Raw genomic sequence first — 27322 nt, 5'->3', positions numbered from 1 at the left:
TAAACCAGGGATAGATCCAGGTTACAATGAGAGGAAAGAAGCGATGGGCTGGAAGTGTAAGACACGAAAGAGATGGTAGCCTTAGATTATGGAGGGCTTTGTCATTTAGATAACCTAACTAGTGAAGAGTACCCAAAGGGTAATCGGCTGATGTAAATTGACTGAACTCATCTGGGAGCACCTTAACTTGGGGTACACAGATCCCTAAGAGGTTCATGGATAGATTTTAGAGAGTCTGTGGACCTAGATAGGAAAAAAAAAAAATTACATGCTGGTTTCAAATATATTTGGTTTCCTTTGAAATTCTATTTTTAAAATTTTTATACATTCAATATCATTATGAAAGTAGTCTTGAAAAATTAGACTTTGGCCAACATCTTCTACCATAATATTGCACAATTAATTCAGTATGTATTTAAAAAAAAAAAAAAAAAAGAGTCCACACTGCCAAAAGGGTCTATAACGTGATTTCCCAGGCAACTTTCAACATAGATTTTTTTCTGAGGCCATCTATTCTACTTAGATGCGAACAATAAGAATCTCCTCTGCAACACCAGGGAATCTCATTATTAAAGACCAGTGACTGAGCAATTCATGCCACATAAGTTCATCAACAATTGAAGCTATCATTTCTGTTCATGGAGAAAATAGGAATTAGTGACAAATTCCATGGAAAAGGTAATTCTTTTTAAGAGAATGTATACCATAGTGAACACAGAGGTTTGTTCTTTAAAATGGTGTTTCAAAAAGTTTAGGTCCTTTATAAACAAGAGGAGTCAGGATCTAAAAGGACAACTGGGGAAAATTAAGAAACCAGCATTTACTTATGCCAATAGAATGTATAGTGACTGAAAAAATTTATAGTACATAATCAGTTCATGTTTCCTAAGTTATCTGTTCTAAGCATGTAGTCACTATTAGCTTCCATTCCCGATCCTCTCCATTCTCATTATCTCTACCCTTAGGCTTTCTGTTATTATCTAGTGTACTTTTGGAGTGGGGGAGGGGAAGATGCCACAGTAAAGTTCCTAAAAACATGCAGAAATTGTGATATGATAGAAAAAAAAAAATAAAATTGGGGGTCTAGAGAGTTAGGTTCAAAACTAGCCTAACTAGTTTTGTGACTTTGGGCAAGTTTTTCATTTCCCTATCTATAAAACTAGGAGGATTAAACATATTCAAAATATTTACCTTAGAAGGCTTCCATAAACCACCACTATCACCCAGCACCAAACTTTAATAAACTATACAAATGAATGACTTAATTCCATCCCTAAGGTTCACAAGCATAAAGGTTCCCCAATACACACAAAAAATCAATTTAACTTAACATGTTTTAAACATCTACCATATTAAAAAATCAAAAGGTCACACGCTTTGATCTAGCATTCATTCACATTTCTCTAATACAACTTTCTAAACTGTTTTTGGTTCACACATGATTTTCTGGTGTTGGGAACACTATAGAATCTAAGTCAGTCATTAGAGCCCAAGCATGAACAAATTTCCACTAAAACACCAACAAATTTCTGCTTCAAAAGGGAAGGGTTACCCATTATCCCTTGAAATAGCCTATTACACTTCTACACAGCTCTATTTTTTTGTTTTCCTGACACCAATCCTAAATCTGCTTTCTTTTCATCTCCCACCCCATTAGTTCTGGTTCTGTTTTCTGGGGCCAAAAGAATAAGACTAATTCCTCTTTCATGTAACAACCCTTTCGAAAGCCTCAATTGCTTTTCATGGCCCCTCAAATCTTCTCATTCCTAAGTCCTATCCTCACACGATGCAGACTCAACTACACTTGTTACCCTCTTCTGGACACTTACCCCTTACTAAATGTAAATGCCCTAAAATCATGAGGCCCAAGAATTTTAATACTCCAAGCTAAGAAGTGATGATGCAAAATACAATGCATCTTATGTTTTTCAATGTAACTCAAAATCACCTTGTTTTGTGGACTGTAACATATCATATAGCTTGCACTACATTAAAACCCCTTGAACTTTTAAGAAGTACTGTCCGATGTCTTCCCTCTCTTGTTCTTGTGAAATTTCTTATAACCCGGTTTAAGATTTTACACTGACTACTGAGTTTTCTACAAAGATCCAGTTCAATCTTTAGTTTGTCAAGATACTTTTGGTTCCTTTTATCTCAATGTCTTAACTAGTCCTTCTGGCTTTTGATCTCTGGCACACTTTTTGAACCTTTATAACTCATTTTCAAAGTAATTTTTAAGAATGCTAAAAACCACAGAACTAACCATGGACAGATCTTGGAACACGCCATTGGAGAACCTAGTATCTTGACATCAAATCATTAACTGCTTTTTCCTAATGGTTTCCAATCCATTCAATTATATTATTTCACCTATTTCTCCACCTTCATGACACTCAAAAATTTGCCAAAATTTCCATGTTTTCCTTACCTACCCATTTAGCAATCTTTGTATCCACTACTTACCTAAGAAATTTTCCCCACAGAATTTCTCACTAGCCTAGTTAAGACTTGATCTGTTTTCTTTCCCTTTATCCTTCCCCTGTAATTTGGGGTTAATGTTCCCATTTTCTACGATCTTTCACTTAACACTGACAGTGACTCAGCAATCTTACTTGCCAGTTCTTTCAGATCCCCAGGGTACAATTCCTCTTGGTCAGGTGACTTGAATTCATCTAGGGCATCTAGGTCCACTCAATCTCCTTATCTCTCCAGTAAAGATAAAATGCAACTTCTTAAAGGGAAAGTTGGGGGAGAAGATGTGTGCTCCACTGAAAGGTCAAATGTCTTACAGGTGGTCACACAACTAGTATCAGAGAACTACTTGAATCTTGTGTACACCATGACTGTCATAGACCTTTTTCCAAGCTCCACTCACAAGCTAAACCATATTTAGTCACAAGGAGGATAGAACAATTAGTTAGTAATTATGCTTCCCCTTATGCTTCCATTCTAAAGGCTAATTACATGTTAGATCTAATCTTGGTTATCTTAAATGAATGTTTTGGCTACATAAAATGCTATCTTTAAACATTCTTGTAGTTTTTTCATTTACTAATTGCCCCAGTAAGGCAGTAACTTTAACAATTTGCTTTAGGAATGGAATTTATTAATTGTTACTATGACGATTCTTAAGTTTAAAAAAAAAGGGACTTCAGTTCATCTTTTCCAAGTCCCTTGTTTAATATGAGGAATCAAAACTAAAGATTAAAATGACTCACCCAGATGATCTAATCATTCTATAAGAAACTACCTTCTCAAAAGCAAAAATGAGGTTTAATACAATGAAACACCATAAATATTTTAGGCACTTTTTATTTTTCAAAAAAAAAAATTGTCATAATATATAAACATTTCATTCTCTCAAAAAAAATTCTACAACTATACAGCTGTTTGCTCCATTATTTGCATAGGAAAACCACAATACAAAAATAAGGGGGGAAAAGAAGCAAAACAGCAACCAATTTATGCTTTATATGTATGTTTCCATGTATAAACATATTAAGCCTCTTACAAAATTATTTACACCATGTGTTAACTATTTACATTTCTTTTAAGAGCAACTTTTCTAACAAACAAACTATAATTTATCAAGTGTATGTAAAATTGTCTTCTAAAAAAAAAAGTTACTATACTTCCACAAAATAAATAGAGACAAACATATTTTAAAACAAAATTAAATTTTCTTTTTTCACTTGAGACCCTTTTTTGGCATTTTGCTTATTTATTCTGCCCTTTGGTTAACAGCATTACATTACTATTCTATATTGCATAAATGTAGCAGTTGCATCCTTAAATTTTCAACATGTCATTTAATATTTAAAGGCAGACACTGCGTCAATATTAACAATGGATTAACTAGACTGCACTGTAATTTAAGTAAAATTACTGTGTCTTTTTAATTCTTACTGTACATTACTATAAAGTACATGCAACATCCACATAAAATAAAATTGGCATTGAACCAATAGTACTGCACAAGCTAACATTGCCTTATACAAAAACTGCATAAATCCTTCTTTAGTGATACTGTGTTTAGCTTATTGTAAGAGGTTTAACATTTTATATTGTAACTATCCTCAAAGTCTCTGCCATTTACAATTTATGTAAAATGCTTTGCCCCTTTTTAAGCAACCCTATTTCAATCAGTGCATAAATTTTGCTTTTAAGTACATCTGAATGATTATCAGTGTTTTTCCCCTCGGGATTTTCTTTTGTTTTGTTTTACAACAAAGTAACATTGGTAGTGTTTGAAGAAGTTAACTAAAAACAAATTCCATGTGAAGATAATAGTTATTTTCAAATCAGTACTTTTGATTTTTCTACAAGAATTCTAAAAACTTGTAATAATCCTAGAGCTGATCTGGACATTTACAAAAATTTGTATAGCAAATATATGCAACACATTCTTTTAAAAAAACAAAAACAAAAAAAACCCCCACACCTTTGTTCAATGGCTGCTTGTGAATTTCCACATACATTGCTTCTTCAAAGAATTCCAGAATATCTAAAACAACTCAATGTCAAATAAAATCTTGACATTGCAATTCATAATTCCATTCCATGCCTGCCAACTCATTTGTGTTCTAAAGAGGGTCACAATAAATGACGGTGCTTACGTTAAAAACAAGGCGAAAGTTCACCATCCCCTTCCAACATAATCCCTCCCCCTCCCTTTTTTCCCTTTAAAACAAAACAAAAAACCCAAACCTACATACTCAAGGTCTTGAGATGTGACTACTTGTTAAAGAGATGAAACCTGCCAAATAAAGCCATATATATTACAGCACGCAATATCAAGTTCTTAAAATGAACACTTTGGTATTAATATAACATATTCCCTGTTATCTCTCAAATATACAAAATATACACTTCCAGTTTTCAATTTCTTTATGTAAGTTCATAGTTAAAAATTTGCCAAATCTAACTGCATAACATCAATAATGAATTGCATAGACTCTGACAAGCCTCAAGAAACAGTTCATCTCAATTCTGGTGTCTTTTCATGTGCAGAGCTAGGTGATCAGAGCGAGAGAAGCTCCGGTTACACACTGCACATTGAAAAGGTTTGGCTCCTGTGTGTTTCCTGTAGTGACGTGTTAATTCATCAGAGCGAGCAAATCTCCAGTCACATCCTTCCCATGTGCACTTGTATGGCTTTTCACCTGCAACAATTAAGGAATAGTAGATTAGATGGCACATTTAAATAAAACAGAATCACCCAAGACAGAACAAGGAAAAGGGGAATTATAATAGCAATCATTTATGACTCACCATTTTTGTTGAGATTTTTTATTTCCAATTGTTAAATGTTTTGATGAAAAGCCAAGATTCAAAGAAAAGGGACATATAATATATGTGATGTTAATAAACTGGGACTAATCCTTCTCACCCTACAGGTGAAAAAGAAGGTAGCTTCTAACCTTAGCCATGACAATAAAGCAGCAAGCATCAAGACCAATACTGTTTATATCACACTAATTCCATTTGTTAACACGTCTTGCCTTTTTGGTGCTCTATTCTCAATAATATCAAACACTTAACCTGCAATTTCTAATCCACTTTTGGAAGTGATTAAATCACTAATCTTGTCAAAGACCACTTTACTTAGTATTTGCTAAGTAGGTTTTTTTTTAAACTGATACTTATTTTCTATGGTTGGTAAGTAGTTGTAAATTTAGCTTGAGAGTGAAAAGATCCAACAGAATGTGGTAAATTTACATATCAAAATATATATGAAAAGGTAAATTACTTTTAAAAAAAAGTCTACAAAAATCAATGTAAAAACTGTACTGTCCAGCAGTTAGGACTTAAAATATTGGGGCTGAAGAAAGTAGGAAGAAGTTAAAAAAAAAAAAAAAAGGGGGGGGGAGGAAACCTAATTGTTTTAAATACCTGTATTCTGGCATTTTATTAAATGTTAAGTTTAGCAATGAAATTTTATTTGGATGCTAAAATTAAGACTTTTCAGATCAAATTTGATAGCTTCAATTTGTAGATAACAATTTCAGCTACACTAATAAGTATGCCTTGGCAAAACAATAGAATCATTAAGTAAAAGGTTATATATCCAGGCCAGGCCAAAAAAAAAAAAAAAAAAAAAAGGCTAAAGTGATCAAAGTAAAAATGTTTTCCTATTATTTTCTAGAACAGTTAAAATTTACCTTTACTTAGTGGTTGAAATCTTTTGGCATAATGCCTTATTTCTTGTACTCTTTTGTCTCTTATGCAGTGATAAGAGTGCATAACTAAGAAGAATGGGAATTAGTATATTTTTTAAAAAATAATTATTCTGTCTCAAACCAGGAGTTTCCTCCCATATCTTAAATTTTTATAGTATTAGGAAGAGGTATAAGAATATGTAATTCCAAAATTGCACATATTCCTTCATATTCACTTCAACATGAATTTCAACTTAAATATATTTTCAACCCAAGCTAAGATACTCATCCTGTAAGTACATTTTCAATGTTTCAAATTATTTACTTCAACACCAAATGATTGCTCACTTTTAAAGCAAACAAAGGACAAATGGAGCTGAGAATAATCAATTATATAGGACCTACTACCTGCCAAATACTATGTTAAGAGCTTAAAAATATATATATATTTTATTTCATTGAAGTCTAAAGACCCTGGGAAGTAGTTCTTATGACTCCCACTTTAGAGTTGAGGAAAACTAAGGCAAAATGGTCATGAATTGTTCTGTTTGTCTAGAGTCACACAAACTAGTAATATCTAAAAGTCTGATTTAAACTCAAGTCTTCTGAACCAGGCCTACACCTCTAATCACTGTAACACCAGCTGTCTCCTGGAAGAACTAGACATATGTCCGTCTTGATTATTTCTAACATTTTAAGCCTGTTTATTTTGTACATATTTAGGAGGACTTAATTTCTGACGTACAAATATAGCTATTGCTCTTGCTGAAAAACATTTAGAAGTAAATCAAAATAAGGCTTTTTTTTTTTTAAATCAAGGAAGGAAACTAATTTTTTTTTTTTTTAATTCCTCATGAAAAATACAAATTCTGGAGCCAAGTACACTAGATATGTATTTTCTGCTATTTAATGGAAAGAGGAATTTATTCCTGGTTTCTGTGGTAAGAAAAAATTGCTTAAAATTACCTTATTTTAAAAGAAATCATTCGAGCCCTTTGCTGAATTTAACGAGCAAGAAAAGACTGGGTTGTCAGGATTTACCTTAACAAGGGACAGTAGACCCTTTTGTCCGATATTTTTATTGGCTATGAAGCAATGACTTTGTCGATAGTCGGAAAGTTTACTTTACTGATTGTGCGAAATACAGTAGCCATTAAGTTTCTGAAATTTTGGTTCTATTCCAAAACTGTATGCTTATAGATTAATTCAACCAAGAATAACCCTGATTTCTTAGACTTTAGTTATTAGAGTCTGATCACTGTATCAAGCAGATATTTTACTGTAAAAGCAAAACTCAGCTCCTCCTCCACTTCAGGGAAGCTTCCATGGGATTTGTTAAAGTGTCAACACGGCTCAAGTAAAACACCATGGAGGAAGCTGGTACCAACTTCTGGCCAAATAGCACACTCTAACCCTTTCTTCCACAGCCAGAAATACTATACACAGTACTTCTGGGAAACTGAACTGCCTTCCTTTAAAGTTAAATTTCAACAAGACTGAGGTTTCGTAAGTTTAATTGGATTTTTGCATAAACCCTTGTCCAATGCCATCACATTTTCAATATTTTGTTAGTCTCAACAAAAAAATGTACTTTTAAAAGTTCTTGCAGTTAATATAAAGCTTTCCAAACATTTAAGAAAAATTATAAGTTTTCACAACTTGGAAAACAAGTTCTCACTTCCTTTAATTTATGTATCACACATAATTCTATTTTTAAGAAATATAAAAAATTAGCAATCTTAATATTTGAAGAAAAATATTAACAAGTTAAATTATGCATTTAAATCTTCACACAGTAAAGCTTTGAAGTAGTAAAGGGAGAAAATGCTTTAAGAGAGCAAATTAAGAGATGACATTAAGAATAGCTGACTAAATTTTCCTCAATATCACATTTAAATATTCCATTTGAAAATAGAGAACAGCTGTCTTGAATGATTTTAAAAATACATAAGTATTGTTCCAAACTATACACTGATTATAAAGTCACTAGTGAAATTTAGCTTAAGAGTGGCGGCTTAATGGAGGTAGCATTGGGGTTTTAAATACCTAGACTCTCTGGAACCACAAAAGTGAGAACTCTGGCATCAGGAAAGCTCATTTTAAGATTGAAAGGTCTCAACTTAAAAAGATGATTCACCTTGGCAATTCTTAATGTTATGTAGAGACAAAAACTGTCATATATTTCTAAAAAGTAGCAGTATAAGGTGAGAGAAAAATCAATGTCATATTTCCTCTTTCCAAAGGCAGCTTAGTTTCTTTCATTCTGTCAACAGATTATAATATTTGTAAATCTTTCAAGAGTCATAATAAACTACCATTTTAGAAGATGACTATTCATCTTCTCAATGTATTTACCAAATGCACAGGAAACTAGTCAAAACATTAAAATCAAATAATGCAATTGGAAATTGTTGATTAAGAAGGACCTGAAGAATTGAGAATGGACTGATTAGTCAGCTTCATAGCTAATACTTATCAAGAGAATGTTGTCAAGATTCTTCCAAGAGATGTGACAATACTTCTGGAGGAGAAACACTTTTCTACATCATTTTAAAATAGTCACGACAGCCAATTTCTTTCTTTCTCTCTATTATAAGTCAATCCAGTATAATTGACTGCAAAGGCAATAATTGAAACTTAAGTCCTGGAAGGCTATACAAATAGATATTCAACCTGTGACAGGTCCTCCTTATCACAGGTCCTCCTTATCAAACTGAATGCTGATCATTTAATCTGGAAGTCCATTAAAAGTTTAAGTTCAGCAAAATACTGACCACAACAATTCCCTAATATCCTTCATTAAAATAGAGAAGGTCTTTAGAGCTGAGTTTATGGGCAGATACCCACACTAATGACATAAAATTTCTAAATTACAAATGAAATTGAAAAGAGGCAGATAGAAAAATCAGACCATATTTATGTATCTAATAGGTGCCAACACTATGCAGAGAAATAAGGGGAAATAACAGAAGTAAAATGAGAAATGATAGTTTCCATTCCAGGTCTTAATGACTACACACATGTACCATGATGTCAATGCTCACCCTGACTATTGCTTCTTTTTCAGTTTTTGTAGAGAACGGATAAACAATTCAAACATTGACATGTTAAGTCAACACTCAAGAGCTCCCTGGTATCCTAAAACACTATTTCAAAGGAAAATATAGTTTCTCATGATTATTTCTGTTACAAACTTTCTGAATTGTTATCATGGGCATTTTATTACCCAAAATGTAGGAACTGTTAATGGACTGTGAGATAAACTAAGATCTTAGATTCAGAATCAGAAAGATCTCAGAAGTCAATTACCCCAAAAGCCGTTCAATCTTAAAGTACCATCAGAAACCTAAGAGTTTCTTAATCTGGAATAAATTTGGGGGTGGAAGAGTTTCACTAACTTCTAACCTCTCACTGAAATTTTAGAGCTTCAATTGTTTAAAACTATTATTTTTAGATTACAGACTTCAATTCAAAAACTTTCAGTACACTGACCCCTCCCCCCCAAAAAGTCCATGACACACAAAAAACTTAAGAGGTGATTAAGGAAATATATTCTTTGGGATGATATTTTGCTCTGGTGTTTATATTTTAAGTCCCCAAACACTACTGCTCTATCTTCACTGAATAGGAAGCTAGGTGTCAAGTCCCACATTGGTATAGACAGACCTAGAACTTTAGTATTACTCAACATACAATTATCTGTGAAAATCATTTAATTTCAAGACAAACTAATCTCCTGCCTACACTTTAGGAAGCTTCCAAGCCAACAAATAAAATGGCAAGTGTTTAAATAGTATTCGTATTTACACAACTTTTTTTTTTTTTTTTTTTTGATACTGGATCAAATTCTCTAGGGAAGTATTTTCTCAATCAGAATGACAACAATTAAAATTTTATCTTCCTCTCAACTTAAAATTCTTTTCAAATAAATTAATCTGCATACTTGCTTTGAGAGTTTTTTCTCTTTTTTTGTTGTTGTGGGCAGGTAAGGTTAAGTGACTTGCTCAGGGTCCCACAACTAGTAAGTGTTAAATGTCTGAGGCCAAATTTCAACTGGGGTCCTCAGTTAGTAAACAGTAGTCAAACTGAGCCATCTAGCTGCCCCATATAAGTGTGTAATTTTAAAGTTATTTCAAAAGTGCACATTTTGCTTTCCCAATTAAGACATTCTATTCCACGAGGATTTGTCTTGTTTCCATGATCAGCCACAATCTTACTAAGTGAGCCTTTCAGATTTTAGACCGGTTTAAATAGAATCTTCTTAAAAGAGGTTTAGTTTTTGTGTCCAAGTTATAAACTTAAATCATATTTCTAAACTGTTACTTAAGGAAAACTACATATTACATGTGTGTTTGTATGTGCAGACGTAGAATTCACACACAGGTCTCCTCTGGCTTACAGGTATTGCACTATGCCTTTTTCTTCATCTAAAGATTCTGCCTCAGATGATGCTAGAGAAGCATGAAGAGAATTACATGAATGGATGCTAAATGAAGTGAAAAGAACCAAGAGAACATTGTGCACAGCAACAGCAAGATTATGTGATGATCAATTGGGTGGATGTGGCTCTTTTCAAGAGGTAGTTCAGGGAAATTCTAATAGACTTGTGATGGAGAGAACCATCTGCATCCAGAGAGAGAAGGATGGGGACTGAATGTGGATCACAACATGTTTTCAACTTTTCCATTGTTGTTTGCTTGCTTTTTTTTCCTTTTTATCTGATTTTCCTTGTAGAAATATGTTTAAAAGAATTGGACAAGTTTAACCTATAGAGGATTGCTTACTGTCTAGAGGAGAGAGGAAAGGAGAAAAATATGGAATACAAGGTTTTGCAAGGGTGAATTTTGAAAACTATCTTTGCATGTATTTTGAAAATAAAAAGCTACTATCAAAAAAATTCTTTTAAAAAGATTTTGCCTCCTGGTGTGAAGATACACTAGGTTTGTTAACAGAACCAACCTTCTGGATCACTGAAAAGTATTTTGAAGTTCAAATCTAAGTGATCCTAGTTATAGACAGTATGGAGCTTCAGGTTTATCCAAGTATTGGGGATCTTCTTAAAACAGGTTTTCCAAGACACAATTAAGCAGGAAACTTATTTTGTAATGTATAGTTTTTTTCTAATTCTGGTAACAAAGTTTCTAATGAGGAATGTTTTTAATATACAACTTCTTTGTGATATGAAATATCATATAAGCTATCATATAAAATATATATCTGAATTTAAAAAAATATTTTACATAGGTTTTTTTTTAAACAGGAAGAACCCCCAAGAGTCAAAATAGTCATCTGCCTACCTCACAAGCAGGAAAAGCACTTTGTGAGATGAGTTAATATATATGAATTACATAAATGACTGGATCACTTTATAAGGTTCCTTCTCATCCTTGAAAGTTTGAATTTGTTTACAGCATAGTCACACCTTTGACTTGCCTCTCAACTTAACAAAATCAGGTGTGTAATTTTCCAATTGATAGGAGAAGGATGGGGATACTAATAATATAAATTACATGCCTTTCCCACACTTACACCTTCTATTTTAAATTATTAACATTTATTAAGCACCTTAATGTGCTAGGCACATCCATGCTTTCCTAACTAAGGTTGTCCTTTTTGGATTATCATGTATTAAATATAAAAACAAAATTATTTTTTTCCATTCTAAAAGCTCTTTTTGAAAAGTTTTTTAAATGATAAAATTATTGTAAACTTAGTCAACATGCTATCTTTAGATCTTTTACTTCATTCTACAGAGGACTGCATTTCAAGGTCATCTCTAAGAACTTTTTACTTTTTATGTAAATACTCCCTTTTTTGGAGTTTGGGAGTATCTGAATGTGATTTTAATGCTGTAGGCAATTTCTAACAAGGTAAAATTTTCACCAATCGTAGATCAGACCCATGATATATAGTTTCACAGGTAGACCCTGAGAATAACCTCTTCACTTTTTCCTATGTATTACGGAGCTCTATAATTTCCATTACAAAAAAGAAAATTCATCCTATAAATACCTATATTTTTTAGACCTTTTACCCCAGTTTCACAAAATACATGATAAAACTAGTTGTTCACATATGTTACTGCTGTTACTACTACTACTATGCTGCTGCTGCTACTACTATACTACTACTATACTACTACAACAAAAATCAAGTTTTAATGATAAAAATGCTTACAGAATTGAATACAATTTCCTAAGCATTTCCATATGCCATTATCCACAAAGGATAACAATATATATAAATAGATAATAATTCCTAAAGAGAAATGTATCAATATTTGAAATAAATTCAGTTATCAAAATATTAAGGTGAAACCTTTGACAACCTTGAGTTAATTTCCCAGGTACTAAATCCATTCTTTGAAATAAAGTATTTTAAAATCATTTCAGATTAAAAGCTTTCTTTAAAACTAATTCATAAACCTATCTAAGATATGTATATTATATGCACACATAAAATATACATAAATATACACTCACCTACATATCAGAAGTTAACTATATACTTAAATCACTTATATAGCCATCAATTCCAATTTCCTCATTTACAAAATGGAGCTAATACTTGTACCTATTGGCAAAGTAAAACTTTTGTAAAACTTTAAAGTGGCAAATAAGTGTGATCCAATTCTTCAAGAATAAATTTTAGTTCACTAAATGCATCATAAGTCAGTAATATATTAGATGTCCTTGAGATTTAAGGAATTTTTGACGTCTTATCTTAATTTTTAATCTGAAGATTAAGTAGGCTCCGAGAAAATAGATTATGGTCTTTACATGAACTTGGTATCATCCTTTGATTGCTTTCAAGGACTTATTGCTAGTTTTCTGGCTCTGAGCCATGTTCTAGATCATTCAAGTTAATGAAAAAATATCCTTCAACTAAGTGAGGCTTCCAAGCACAAATTTCCCATCTTTACATACAAGATGGCGTTGGAATAATTTCTAAATATTAGCTAAATTTTCAATTAATAGACTGTATCTTCATGTGACTAGAAAATATAGTAAAAACAAAATATATGATATACAACTGGAAAAAAAATCACTCAAAACAAAGGGCTTTTTAAAAAATTGTTTTCTCCCGCAAAAATATTTAAAACATAGCCAACACCTAATGGAAAAGATAGTAATCGGCTTGTTGCCCAAAATACAGACGCTTTGGAATACCTTTTCAATTTTCTTTTAAGCTAACAATAACAAACAAGACAAAACAAAAGAGATTTTTTTTTTTTTCTCCATCATGTTACACTGTCCTGAATCCTTTATTGACTTTAAATCTAATTTTAAAATCTTCCAAAAAAACCCAAAAACTTGAGTTAGGTGAGTTCATGTACCTAAGAAAGCCATCAGTTTGTAATGATTTGGTTCTTTTTCTCTACAATTTATGGTAATTTATATAGCAAATGAGGTGGATGTAAGGAGGATCAGAAGAAAGATAAAAACAGGAAAAACCAAAGGGTATAGGCTATTAAAAGAACATTTTTAGTAGGACTTCAGATTAATAGGAGTATGAAGGCACAGCTGTTAAAAGAAATTAGAGCTTACACTTTTGATGAACTTTTATTAACTATTGACTCTGATACCCATGGATCAAGTTTTTTTTTTTTTTAAACTTTTTTTGCATCACAGATTTCCTTTAGCAATTCTGGTTCAGAATATGGTCTCCTTCTAAAATTATTTTTCAATAAATAAAACAGACTAGGATTCAAGGAAACCAAAGGTTTAATATCACTTCTCTAAGGCCCAACCTTCCACTTTTATAAACATGAAGCCTGTAATATTTCTATTATCTACCTTCTCTGATGTGAGGAAAAAAAGAAAGGCTGAGTTACTGCCTTAAAAACAACACTTTTAAGTACTGTCCTAATAGGTTAAATTTGCACCAGTGAGAAATGAAACAAAATTTACAAACTAAAGAGTAAAAAATACTTTGATAAATTGATAAAAATGATCAATTTATCCAAATCTCAATAGGAAAACAAAGTGCATCTTAACTTGCTTAAGGCAGATGTATTTGACACAACTAGTAGGGGGTGGGGAGCATGCAAAGAGATAGCACAAGCAAATTTAAAAGGCATTGTCTAGGAACTCAGAAAAAGGAGAAAACAACTTCAGTGCTCTATGACTACAGAAGAACGGGTTTAGCCAGATGAACAAGTCTGCTAAAGCCCTCCCCAAGGCATTTGAAAGACTATCAAACAAAACTTTATTAAACTGGATTACATGGCCTTACTCACTTGTTAGATGTTGAAGGAAAAGCTGCTTAGTTAGTAAATTTAAAAAAAAATTGATGTGTTGTAAATCAAGCCAGGAATGATTTTATTTCAAAAATGTTACTTTGTTTTAAAAATTACAGTCCACAAAGAAAGTCACTGTTAAAAGAGTTGTTTGTTATCAATATGCTTTAACAGGTCAAGTTCCTGAACCCTACAGATTAGCACTAAAGTTTTAAGAGTGCTAAAAATCTGACAGGATTGAAAGGCTATTTAGATACAATTGGCTCCAACTGGGCAGTGGTAAGATAATTACATAGTAAATAACCAATTGAACTACAACCTTTCTTTACCATAAGATTTCAAAATCTTTATCAATTTTGCTGCCTATTTCACACCAAAGATTTTCAAAGTCAATAATCATCATCATCATCTTAAAATCTGGTAAAAAGGCTCAAGATTTATTTTTTCCAAGTAAATTATAAAGGCCATATGGAAAAAAACACTATGTACTCTTTCTTGGGTTTTTTTTATCTTGTATATTTGTTCAAAATTATCTTATGCCTAAACTTCATTTTGTTAATTTTTCTTGATTAAAAAGCAGAATTCCTTCATAAGATTACTTAATTTTTAGTAGGTCCTTCATATTCAATTATTTCTAAGAAGATTTTAAAAGTTATTGTTATACATATCATGTCACATCCAGTATAAGCCAAAACAATCTGCTATTTTTAAGTGTTAGTGAAGATGCCCCTTACATTTCATTTTCAAACTCAATCAAAAGGCCAAGGACTCCGGAATAAAAATATCTCCTCTATAAGAAAGTTTTTAATGTTCTAATGCATAGTGTTGCCATCTGTAGAATATAAAGTCATGGCTCCTGCTACAGGTACAAAATGTCAGCAAATCTATTCTTATTAAAGTCTATTCAAGCACTGACCTTTGTTCAAATGCTTTTACTACTTTAATGCAGCAGCAGTTAGAGATAACTACTTCATTTATCAAAACTCAATTTCCATAGTAACATCTAGCCTGGGGAGATTCAAGTCTTTACACTAATCCAGCAAACCATTCAAAGTAACTGTTGAATACTCCAGTTTCCATAGCAATGACAGAATAATACATTTTGCTAGGTCATTGCTTATATTAACAAAGTTTTTCTTTCAACGTCAGGTAATATCAAATTATTCAGATAGTATCTACCTCTCTTCCCCATCCTAAATGGAGGTTTGCTTTTACATTCAGTTTTAAATAACACTTCATTATAAATATATTGGCTGTAACATATACTATCAATATCACTTGCCTAAGATTATAGTATTGCTACAAAGAAATTATCAATGTCATAAATATCAATGTCATAATTTTAAAAATTAAAAAACAATAGTTTCCAAGGCTATGGAAAAGATGCATGTGTATGCGTGTGTGTATAGATCTCTATCTATATCCATTATCTATAGATATAGACATATATACACACATACATATATATAAAAAACAAAAATACTTTTTATTTTTAAAGGTTCTAAATATATTAGTTCCACTTTTCTAACTTGGGTAAGTCTAAGATTCTCTTTAAATAAAATATTATATCATCTCCCCATATATCTCAAGGAAAATAAAAATAAAGTTCTTGACTTGCAAACTCTAGCCAATTCCTGACCACATATTTTAATATTTTAACCCCACCTTTGTAGGTCCCACTTGCCTAGGGAAAAATGAATATTAAAAGGGATATTTTTAGCTGAACTGAATAAGGTGAAACCTAAAAATATTAGCACAGCAATTATATCTAAACAGCTAAAAGAAAAAAATTATTTAGTAATCATGGTGGCAGATCACCACATAAATTATTTCCCAAAGGAGAAAAATTAGTTTGTTGTTGTTTGTTTTTTTTTTTAAATAGAGCTTTAAACCTGAAATCACATGTGCCATTGAGGTTTTTAAATCCATTAGTAAAAATCACTGTTTACATTTTTGAAGAATTGAGAGCCAAATGACAGAGCCATCTCTTCTTTTAAGACTCTCTCAACCATTCTGGAACCATACTGTCCCGAATGTTTTAACTTAACTAGAGGCTTGAGCCAAGCCCATGCTGAAAAGATAGGCCATTAAAAAAAAATAATAATAATAAAGTTGACAGGAGAAAGAAGAGATCAAACAGGTTTTTGGCTTTTAAAAGGATGAATACCACTTACAATATTTACACAACTCCCAGAATTAACTAGAAAATTACATACCAGTATGAGTCCTCAGGTGAGCTTTTAAATGGGAAGACTTTGTATAAACTTTTGTGCAGCCTAAAATAAGAAGGGAGAGAGGAGGAATAGCTTGTCATTTTGTAGATTCTTCTGAAATCTTTATAGTCTGATGATTCGATATTTAAAAATCAAGATAAAACCTCTCATATTAGACTAATAAGTATGTAAAGTTTTTTACATTTAAAATGAAGTTTTGAGTTTTACAACGGTCAAAAAACATTAAGAACTTGTTCGTTCGTATACAAGGTCATTACAAAAAATGACCTAGGAGATCTTAGTTATAACTAGAAAATTCTGTTGACATTCCATTAAATATTTAGTAACATATCCTTAAATTTAAAAAATTTTCAAATGTCCTTTAGAGTTAACAACTTAGTTATTATTGCCCAAGACTACAGCAATTTTCCATATGTCTACATTTGTTTCTTCATTCAGCATTTGTCATGCCATATCATGTACCACAGTAAATAAATTACACCCTGTATTAAAAGGCAGAAACTATCTTATGTCAGCAACTTGTCCAAACCTACATTGTGGTACTCACTTCATATTTAGGATCACATATGTAGTTACAAAATAACACTATTAGAATCCCATTTTAAACCATTAAATTTAGACTTCTTTCCAGGTCAAGAAAAATGAAATGAGAGCAAGGAGGTCTCACTTTCCTTCTCTTCTACTTACCCAAATATCCCTCCAAGGTCTAGGTTAAATTTAAGCCTAGTTTCAAAATATAATTTAAAAAATTGTCAACTTCCAATGTAGAACTTAGGAGCACATCACATTCAATGATAGTATGTATGGTAATGACAGAAAGAGAAATTTTCCCTTACTTCATAAGTTGGTATGTGATGTACATATACACATGCATGGCTTAGGTTCATAGTTCAAAGATTAGAAATTCATGCTTAAATTGAAATTTGACAAGTTGTTTAAAATTTGAGAAAGTTCCAGTAAACTGTCAGAAGTACTGACAGGATTCCACTTTTACATATAGTGCTTTAAATTATTTCTTTAAGGATTTTGTATTTTTGTTTTTGTCTTTTAGAAGGTGACATTTAAAAACACCTCTCTTCTGCCTGTCTCTACCTCCCCCCCAAAAAAACTTGAGTTTTCATGCCAGTACCTATTATTAGCAGTGCATATCTTTGGATCCTAAATTTGATGAAAGAATAAAAATAGGGAACCTGATCTTGTTACTGACGAGTAGTATTTTTCCTAAGAACCTTTAATCTTAAAATTGAAGATTAAAAGAGCAACAAAAATGCTAACTATGATGGTTGGTGCTCTACTAGTAAGATGACTTACCAGGATAATCACAGTAGTGGATTCGTCTCTTCTCTAGATCTGGGTTACTCCTTCTATTGTATCTGACTGTTTGGATATTCTGTGAATTAATTGGCAGGGTGGCTGGTATATTTGGATTGTGAATTGCCAGTTTAGAAGCAATTGTAGCAGCATAAGAAGGAGGGGGTGTTAAATTCTGCAACATCTCTGCTTGTCTATCTGGACTTCCAGGCTCTGAACTTGGTGGTGAAGGGGGGAAGTAAGTGGCCTGTTGTGGAAGAAACTGATTTGGCATTGTGTATGTGCAGGGGGGCATACCCTGGAATTGCTTCATTGCAGTCTGTGGAACAGCTGAGGTGAGTGTATTAAGGCCTGCCATGGCTGCTGGCATGGAGACATTAAGTGTGTCCATTACTGCCGTCTGGTTTGTAGAACTGGGCATATCTAAATCCGGTGAACTCAAAAGTTGGTACAACTGGCCCTGCTGGGGAGTGACAGAAAGGTGAAGATCTGGCGTTGGAAGTTCTTGCTTGATGAAAATGTTGTTCACATCTGGAGTTGCAGTCTGGTGAGAGCTGAATATACTGGTGAATTCAGGGAGAGCCTGGGTGGGGGCTGGGGCAGGGGCAGTAGTTTCACTCTGATGGCTGAAAATGGTCACAGGTTCTGTCTTGATGTGGGTTACGCATGGTCTCTGAGTTTTGTACAAGCCAGTTCTCAGGTGGGTGATGTCAGGGAGGAAGACATTCATGTTGATACTGTAAGGTAACCCTTCACTGTCCGTGAAGAACTGGTCTACAACTGAGGCACTGTCTCTCCTGTACTTCTTATGTTCTGGGATGATAGTAACTGGTGGAAGCTGAGGTGTCAGATACTTCTCCATTTCACATCTCGTCTAAAAAAAAAAAAAATTCAAATGCACACACATAATCCACCTATTTTTTAAATCATTTAGAAAAGGAAATAAAATATGTTTTTAACTCAGAGGATGGGGGTAGGTACAAAACCCAATACGGACCCCTGACTATTCCAGTAAAACACATTAGTGTAAATCTCCTAGTGAGCTATAAATATAGCAAGACATTTACTCCCGCCATTCTGTCTTTCATAATTAGTTCCGAGACTTGATTATACCACTACTATAACCCCCCAAAAATGACCCCAGACAAAAAAACTAAAGGAAAAGGAGACATAAGAAAAATGGAAGCAAGAGTAAGTATCATTCCTTTCTGATGCAATAAAACATTTACCCATTAAAAAGCACATGATTTTGGCCCTATTAGCTTATTTCAATTAAAGCGCTGTATTGTGATGTTATGTTTTCCAGTCTTCATAATATACTTAAAGATCATTTTTAAAATAAGAAAAGCTATGTTAACCTCAAGAAATTACAGTCTTTAAAGGCTACTTTCTCTTGTTAAAAAATTAAAATATTCAAAACAAAACAAATCCCTTGGATAGTCTCATGATTTGTCTTTTAAAAGTTTAATGAACACTTGTTTCCCCTCCCAAAGTGACCTCTTAACAAAATATTTGAGTGAACATTTTTATCAACAGAACCAGTAACAGGTTAATATGATAATGAAATGTTCCTATTCATATTCCTATCTTGAACAGATCTTTAATTACCTAGGGGAAAACCATTCCCTTGGTATAGTGGTGCTAAGGAGCTCGTGGGTGGATAGAGCCTGACACATTACCAGCACAGTCATCAGCAAAACATTTATCATGTACTCTTCATAAGACAAATGCTACATTCCCCCTTACTCTGTAAAAAGTACAGCCATACCATATTCCTCTAGAAGCCCTAAAACACACACTTGTTCTCTCTACACACACACACCTGAATGGACACACAGCTCAGACTCACAACCCAGCAATGTTAATCACAGTATTAGGTAGTCATTTTCTAGTCCTGCGTAATTTCTTGAGTTTCATTTCTGAACTTGATTCATTAACTGTGGATATGGATTTCCCGGACTAGTCTCCCATTTAAAAATAAAAATTAACACGTGATATGAGGCACATCACTGATAAATATGATATTAACATCTCACAAACCTGTGACATTACTCCCCACCAAGCAGAAAGTTGTGTGGTCAAATACACAATACACCAGAAGGGGCTGTTAGATATAAAGGATCTTGAAATAAACCTAAAGTAAACTCCTTCGTGCACTAAGCTCTCGTTGTGGTTAGTGGTTTCTGATTTTAGCTCTTCCAGCTGTTTGCATGTGGGTATGTTTCCAACTTTTTTTCGGGACAGGCTAAAAGTCCCGGGAAGTTTTTTCTGGGCTATATGACTCTGTGCGTGGGCGAGAGAAACAGGCGGTTGCTCTAATTCTGCTACTAGGCAAGTGCAAAGCCAACTGCCAAGCTTTCAACACCGATCCAAGAGGAAATTTGCGCGCACACTCCAAGAAAACGACTCTCTTAGACACACGCAGTCCCCTCTCGTCCCTTCTCTCGGAGGAACTCACGTCTACACAAGCAGCAACCTCACCACCCTCCCCGTTTCCCAGCCACAGCCCCACCACGAGCCTAGGGCAGGTTAAGGAAGCCAAGATTTGTGCGTTAGTCTCCTAAGGAGAGCACTCCCCGGCCACCCATTCCGCGTTTCGACTTCACGTTACAAGGTGGACGTAGGGAAAACCGTTCCAAACGCCAATACTCCCCAGCAGGTATTTTCAGGAAAACGGGGATGAGGTTGAAGTTGGTTTTTTTTGGGTTTTTTTTTTTTTTTGGGGGGGGGGAGGCGAGCAGAGAAATCAGGGCTTTAAAATTGTTTCTTTTTCTTCCCAACCGTAGAGACGCATGTTAAATAGATTCCCTCCCCCCTCCCTTTTTAAAGGCTTCCGGGAGGTTTCGTCCACATTCACTCCGTAAACAGTATGTGCTGGACGGCACCCCGACTTTTTCCCCCGCTAATGCGGGTCCCCAAACCTCCAAACGCAGGGCGGCGGTCCCCCTCCCCCCTCCATCCACGCCCTAGCGCCACTGTCCCTCTACCCCGAAGGGGAGAGTTACTGCGGGACACACCCGAGAGAGGAGAGCGCGCTTCTTCCTACCTGGACCAGTTCCTCGGCCGGGAGCCTGGTGCTCCCGGGCTGGGGCTGCTGCTGCTGCTGTGGGGGCGGCTGCTGCTGCGGCGGCTGCGGCTGCTGGGGATGGTGGGCATGGTGGTGCGGGTGCTTCATCTCCTCCCCGGGGAAGAGCGCTGCTTCCCGGGCCGCGTTCCCGGCTCCCAGCACGGGCTTGAGCTGGGCGAACACGGGCTCGTCCTGGGGCGGCTGCTGCTGCTGCTGCGGTACCGGCCCCAGCCGAGCGCTCATGGTCAGCACCCTCGTAGCCATGGCTATGCTCGCTCGCTCACTCGCAGGGCAGCTCCGGGGACAGAGCCGCCGCTCCGCTCGCTCGCTGGGCAGAGGCTGTGGATGGAGCGTGTTCCCCCGCCTCCGCTCCGACCCCGCGCGAGGGCTAGGAAGTTTGGGGGGTGGGGGAAGGGAAAGGGGACACACCAAGAGGTGAGGGAGGGAGGCTCCGGGCGCTCCCACCGACCGACCCCGCCGAGCAGCAGCAGCAGCGGCGGCGGTTTAAAAAAAAACAAACTCCCAACAACAAACAAGCCCAAAGTCTTCCACTCGCGGCACGCGTGAACTCCGACTTCCCGTCTTCCGGGCTGCCACTTTCTCCGCCGCCCCACCCCACTACTACACACCCCGGGATTCCAGCTCCCACGGCTCCACGGTGCAAACGCCCGTACCTGGCCCCGGCTGTCTACTGACACATGATGCCCGCCTCTATTTCACCCTACTCCAGGGAGGCGGGGCTTCGCCTCTTGACTGGCGGGGCCAGTGGCTTATCCGAAGGTTCCTGGGCCGGCCCTGCGTGGGCGGCTAGCCTATGAGAGGGAAGAGTCTTGTTAAATTAAAAAAAAAAAAATAGGCCCCGCCTTCCTGCTCTGGGACCGCACCCCTCTCAGGCCACGAGCGGAGCATCGCGCAGGCCAGCGGCGCAGTTTGTACACAAGTTCTCTGACAGATTGTAGAGCCCGGGGAAAGGAGGGAGGGAAAGAAGAAGGGGGGGCAGGCTGGGGGAGGAAAGAAGGTTTGGGTGGAGACGCCGGGGGCAGATTTCTTCGGACTGTTCTCTCCCGGGATTAGAGGGAAAAAGAGTTTTGCACGTCCTAGGTGTTGTGCAAGGACCTGAAACTCAAGAGCTGAAATCCAGAAAAGCTACTAGGCGGGGGCTCCGAGCTTGTAAAGTGTATTGAAATTAGCGGTGGGTGAAGTGGTGCTTCTAATGGAAAGCCCGTGCAGTGGGTGACAGACGATTTAATTAAAGAGCAGCTCCTTTTGCAGTGAATATCTAAGCAAAATAAAGTAGGAATATTTTACATCAAGGAAATTATAGCAAGGTGTTTATTTTAAAATTCTTGCAGGAAAACCTGCTCCCGTTTTCCCTTTAGAACTTCAAATGACCAAAGAAAGTTTACTGCCCATTTTTACGAAGGAGTGGGTCTAAGGCATAAATTTGGTATCTATTAATATTTTCTTTTACTACATCCTGAGACCCTCAGAAATGTATGGTGCATTTTTAATCAGCATATTTAAAAATATGTTTTTAGATACTACAAAGGAAAAAAAATCAGTAAAAATAAGGAGAGTGCAGAATGTTTTAAAAAATAATTATTGGGTGATTACCATGTGCTTGTTTGAACATTTAGATAATGCCCTGGTGCCTTTCATTAAAAAGGATAAACAAGGTGTGCTTAGTAAGCCGTAGATACAGAGTAGCACTGAACTGAAGGGACCTAAATCTGAGAGAGTCAACAACCATACCGATTGGCTGTTATTAACAGCCTTTGTTTTTGTTGTGGAAGGTGAAATTTTACCAGCAAATAGCCAAAGAAAACATCTCCCTCACTTGATCCTTAGTGTTCTTGTACACTGCTTTTTATCAACCACATTTTAAAAGTCTTGTAAAATAAATTGCTAGAAAATTTCTAATCTATTAGATACCCATTGTACAGATACATGTATATAAATATTTTACATTATGCAGATAGATATTACTCATTCCAAAGTAAAATAGAGGGAGGAGTGGGGAATGTTCCCAAAACAAACTTAAAATGCAGTGAATAGTCGTGGTCGAATAAGAATCTTCAAATTTCACAATTTAAATAAAATAGGTCTATGAGAAAATATGAAATGTACCCCATAAATAGATAATCTTTTTCTCTCACATTCTACTCAATTCTTTATCACACCTATAATAATTACTTATATGGAAAGGTTAATGATTGTTTTATGTTTGAAAACTATAAGATTAATACTAAAATATTTTAAGTGAACAGCCCCACACTTCCTATCCATTTCTTGAGGCATCCAGTTTTGCTATAGTATACAACTTGTTTCTTTCTCCAGATAATTTGCAAATTAATTGTAGATGATTTTGTTATTTAAAATGACCCTCTTTACACAAATTGTTGAGAGATTTTTAGTCATTTGATGTTTTATGACATTTTCTAAGTCTTTTGACTGGCAAAGCTTTAGTATTTCATTACCGTTTCTATTCAAAACTTTTAAAAGAGTGTACACTTTGCTGATTTTTTACTTTCTTACCTTCACTTTCTTACTACTTATTTAAACAATTAAATCCATTTAAAAAACCTTTTTTATTTACTTTTTTTAGTTTGAACTACAATAATCTACTATTTCAGTCCAAATTACCATCATATTTGACATTATTTATAACAGTAGAAAATGCCATTCGCCAAGCTTTTTTCTTGTGTACATTTGAACCAAGTTTTTAATCAAAAGAAAATTATGATAAAGCTTTTCTTTTTTTTAACAAAAAGAACAAAGTTTCTATAGTCTTAATTTTTCAACATCCTATCTTTCTTAATGAATATATAGATATGATCATAGCTATTGATGTGCTTTCAGCACATTTATAGTGTAAAAGCTGAATAAATTCTTTTCTAGCTTAAATGCAGAAACATTTATTCAAATTAAGTTTCTGGCATGAGGTTTCATTAAATAGTGCTACTACTTTAAGTAATGGTTTCTCTGAAATTCCCAGATCTGGCAGTCTCACAGAAAATAACTAGCTTAGCTCTCTACAATAGTACGGAAATTGGAAAGTAATCCTTTACTGAAACATTCGCCATGCAGATCTGAACACATAAAGAGCATTTCTCACAAGCATTTTTGTTGCTGTTGAGTCAAACATCACGCCAGTAAAAAAAATTTCTCTAAAGTTAGCTTAAAAGGGTTAAAACTTGATAAATATTTTCAACTGCTCCAGGTTCTCCATTGGCATGGAGCCAGGCAGTGTGAATGGACAGATACTCAATTGCTTTGAACTTTTCTAGTTCTTTGCATTCCTTCCTGCTTAGTAGTTCTGTACCATTAGGGTAGATAGGAGAAAACAAAAAACAAATGTCAGGTTTCAGAAGTCAGTGAGTGGCCTGGCAATAGTGTGTTGCTGAACTGCCATAAGAAGGATTGAAGAAGAAAAGGAGTTAAGGAACTGAGATAGGAGGTAAATAGTAGAAGTAATGTGCATGCTGAAACCCTTAGTCACTGGGCACCACAGATTTAGTCTTAGAATAAACCTTAAGTGTGACTATCTTTACGGGAATAAATGTTCCTGAATGTGTGGGGGCTGTACAGGCATTTATGATTGGGGGAAGAGGGGGGAGAAGAGGAGTGGAAAAAACATGGATAAATAGCTCCTGAATGATGAGATGAGAGAATTGTGAAGGCTGCCCTGCCCCAGTGAGACCTTCATATCAGGACAAGGAAAAAAGAAAATCTATATTCAGATGCCTGGTAAAAATATCAAGGGTTGCTGGAAAATTAAGAGGCTTAGACTTTTCTTGGTGAACTTATATGCCTGTTAGTACAATTTTCCACTGACTTTTAGAAAAGAGATGATTAAATTGTCCCTTATTTTTGCGAAATTATAATAAAATTAATTAGAGATTTAGAGGGGTACTCATTTCAAATTAGCTAGTGATCACTGGGGCTTGAGTGGGGGGTAGAGTAGAAAAAGAGAAGTATAAACAGTAAAAATATTTTTCTCTAGGGGAAAAGAATTGAAGATTATTTTACAAAAAGTTATTGTTTAATACTTATTGATTGCCCACGGTGAGTTGGGATCTGGGTCGATAATACATTCATAAGACAAATGCAGTGTCCTCTAAGATGGTATTTTACATATACATAGAGAGCAGGACTGGGATTTCATTAAGTAAAGGAAACTCCCTTTGCCCAAGCAGGCAAGTACCTTCTGTGCAATTTATAATCTTAGAGAAGTGCCTAGAACACTGAGAAGTTAAAACAAGTTGACCAGGGTCAAACAGCCAGTAAGTCAGAGGCATTTCTGAAACCTAGATCTTCCTAGATTCTAAGCCATCTTTCTAGCTACTTTTCCATGCTGACTCTCCATATAGAAATATTAGTAATAATAATTTTTATTTACATATTAATGATTTGCAAAAGATTTTACGAGCCTTAACTCATTTGACCTTCACAGCTCTTTGACATAGGCGCTATCAGCTTGTGAAATTGTAATTTCATTTTTTATTCACAAAAGGAATCAATCATTAAACATACAGACCCCAATAAACCTACATTCCAGTTAATAATGGTTTGAGTTTAAATAATTGAAATGTAAAGAACAGTAAAACCCTGTTTAGAGATCTCCAGAAAGAAAAATTTGCATAAGTGCAATGCAGGAAAGCTTTATAGATTTGAGGCACTTAAAGATCTTTTGATTCATCTTCTCCTTACCTTTGAATTCTAAAGAACACACAACATCATTTATGAGCTTTAGTCATAACCTCATTTCCTTATTAATTAGAAGACCCTTGATATCCTAATTTTGTTCTGGGTAGAAGAAAGTAAGATTAATTTTATACTTAAGTTTGTATTTCTGTCTTTGTTTTTCATAAGGTACCACCTGATAGCCATGCATTTTGAAGTCCAAGCTCTAATTTTTCAAGTCAATTTTAGGATTCTCACAGTGTAAAACAGTAATTTTTACCTTTTCTTCAAGTTGACCCTTCTCTTGAAGACAGGAATCAATTTTTCCACCCTCCTATCACACGTTGGGCTGGCAAAACATACACATAATGGAAGGCTTACGCCATTTTATAGGCCAAGTAAAGTGTTCCTTAAACTGTATTTCAATTCTGACTCTGAACAGGCTGGGTAAAAAAAGACTAATCTAAAAAAAAAAAAAACCTCAACTGCTACTGCTATACCCAACAGCAGAGTATGAGGGGCTCACTTTGAGAACATTTAGAGTTGCCACATCACCCACATCACAATGGGCAGAATTTTGAGCCAATTGCCAAGCACTGTGACCAAAGCAGCAGCAATGCTATGCATGTAGCAGGCACTCAATAAAGACTTTTTGAATGAACTGCCTGCTGGCCACTAATAGAAATATTCTTTTGATCACTGTACTACAAATAAAACTTGTAAAGATGATACTATCAAATATGTCTCTTTCATGTTTTCCACTCCAAGCAAACTGAACAAATGTTGATTAAGCACCTACTATATTCAGAGAAATATTTTAAGTGCCAAACGGAAAAATAAAGAATAAGATATGGTTCCTGCAACATCATGGAACACACATTCTAAAGGATAGCTGTAACATGTATGCAAATAACCATAATACAAAAGAATACCAGAAAGAGTCATAAGAGTGGTACCACTTGTTTTCCATTAGAAGTTCAAGGTTTAGGAGAGATTATTACTAACTGAAATATTCAGGAGTATCAAGGAAGGGCTTACTTTTGAGCTGAGCTTTATAGGATGGGTAGTATTTTAGTAGATGGAGATATGGCAATGGGGACATGCAGAGCCTTCTAGGCATAATGCATATAACAGCACCAACAAAACCAACAGCCAGCATTTATATAGAGCCTATTATGTGCCAGGCACTGTGCCAAGCAGTTTACAAATATTTTCTCATTTGATCTTTATAACAACAGTGTGAGATGATTGCTGCTATTATCCTCATTTTACACTTGAGGAAACTGAGGTAAACATAAGTTAAGTGACTTGTTTAAGGTCACACAGCTAATAAATGATTGAAGAATTCTTCCTGACTACAGGCAGGCCTGACTCTCTTATCTACTGTGCTGACTAGGTGACAGGAATGAAGAATGATGGGCAGGGATACATATGGAGTGGAGGGAGTGGGATTCTGGTAAGATAAAGAGTTTAACATGAGAAAAATTTGGAGAGGTAAAGTGATGATACATTGTAGAGTTATATCAGTAATGGGAACCATTGGAGAGTTTTGCTTTTCTTTTCATAATACTTTCTTTGGTTTTCTCCTCTATTCTTATCTTACTCTTGAAATTGTTTTTGTATACCCATC

At 35.1% G+C, this 27322-nt stretch overlaps 1 protein-coding gene across 2 annotated transcripts; it reads right to left on the bottom strand.

Annotated features, from left to right (window-relative positions):
• Nucleotides 1–4869: 4869 nt before the first annotated feature.
• Nucleotides 4870–26833, bottom strand: KLF5 (KLF transcription factor 5). Of its 2 annotated transcripts, none has more exons than XM_074299249.1 (5): nucleotides 26731–26833; nucleotides 25973–26041; nucleotides 17943–18816; nucleotides 16614–16673; nucleotides 4870–5162 (listed from the first exon to the last, which is right to left on the bottom strand). In XM_074299249.1, exons 3-5 carry the CDS (start codon nucleotides 18802–18804, stop codon nucleotides 4984–4986), a joined length of 1101 nt encoding a protein of 366 aa, XP_074155350.1. In that variant the 5' UTR covers nucleotides 18805–18816; nucleotides 25973–26041; nucleotides 26731–26833; the 3' UTR covers nucleotides 4870–4983. The 2 variants fall into 2 exon arrangements, with proteins under 2 accessions (XP_074155350.1, XP_074155349.1); XM_074299248.1 differs by lacking the exon at nucleotides 26731–26833 and adding an exon at nucleotides 20989–21821 and having other exon boundaries at nucleotides 25973–26200.
• Between the last annotated feature and the right edge of the window lie 489 nt (nucleotides 26834–27322).

The sequence above is a fragment of the Sminthopsis crassicaudata genome, chromosome 3 (genome assembly GCF_048593235.1).
Source record: "Sminthopsis crassicaudata isolate SCR6 chromosome 3, ASM4859323v1, whole genome shotgun sequence".
NCBI lineage: Eukaryota > Metazoa > Chordata > Mammalia > Dasyuromorphia > Dasyuridae > Sminthopsis > Sminthopsis crassicaudata.
The sequence above is the reverse complement of the archived record's forward strand: the minus strand, read 5'-3'. Positions and strand labels throughout refer to the sequence as shown.

Coding starts and splice junctions, on each gene's coding strand:
- KLF5 (XM_074299248.1), bottom strand. CDS start 21,273: ATGGCTACGAGGGTGCTGACCATGAGCGCTCGGCTGGGGCCGGTACCG. Junction 18,817..20,988: donor CGGCCGAGGAACTGGTCCAG/GTAGGAAGAAGC, acceptor TTTTTTTTTTAG/ACGAGATGTGAAATGGAGAA. Junction 16,674..17,942: donor CCACTACTGTGATTATCCTG/GTAAGTCATCTT, acceptor TTCTTATTTTAG/GCTGCACAAAAGTTTATACA.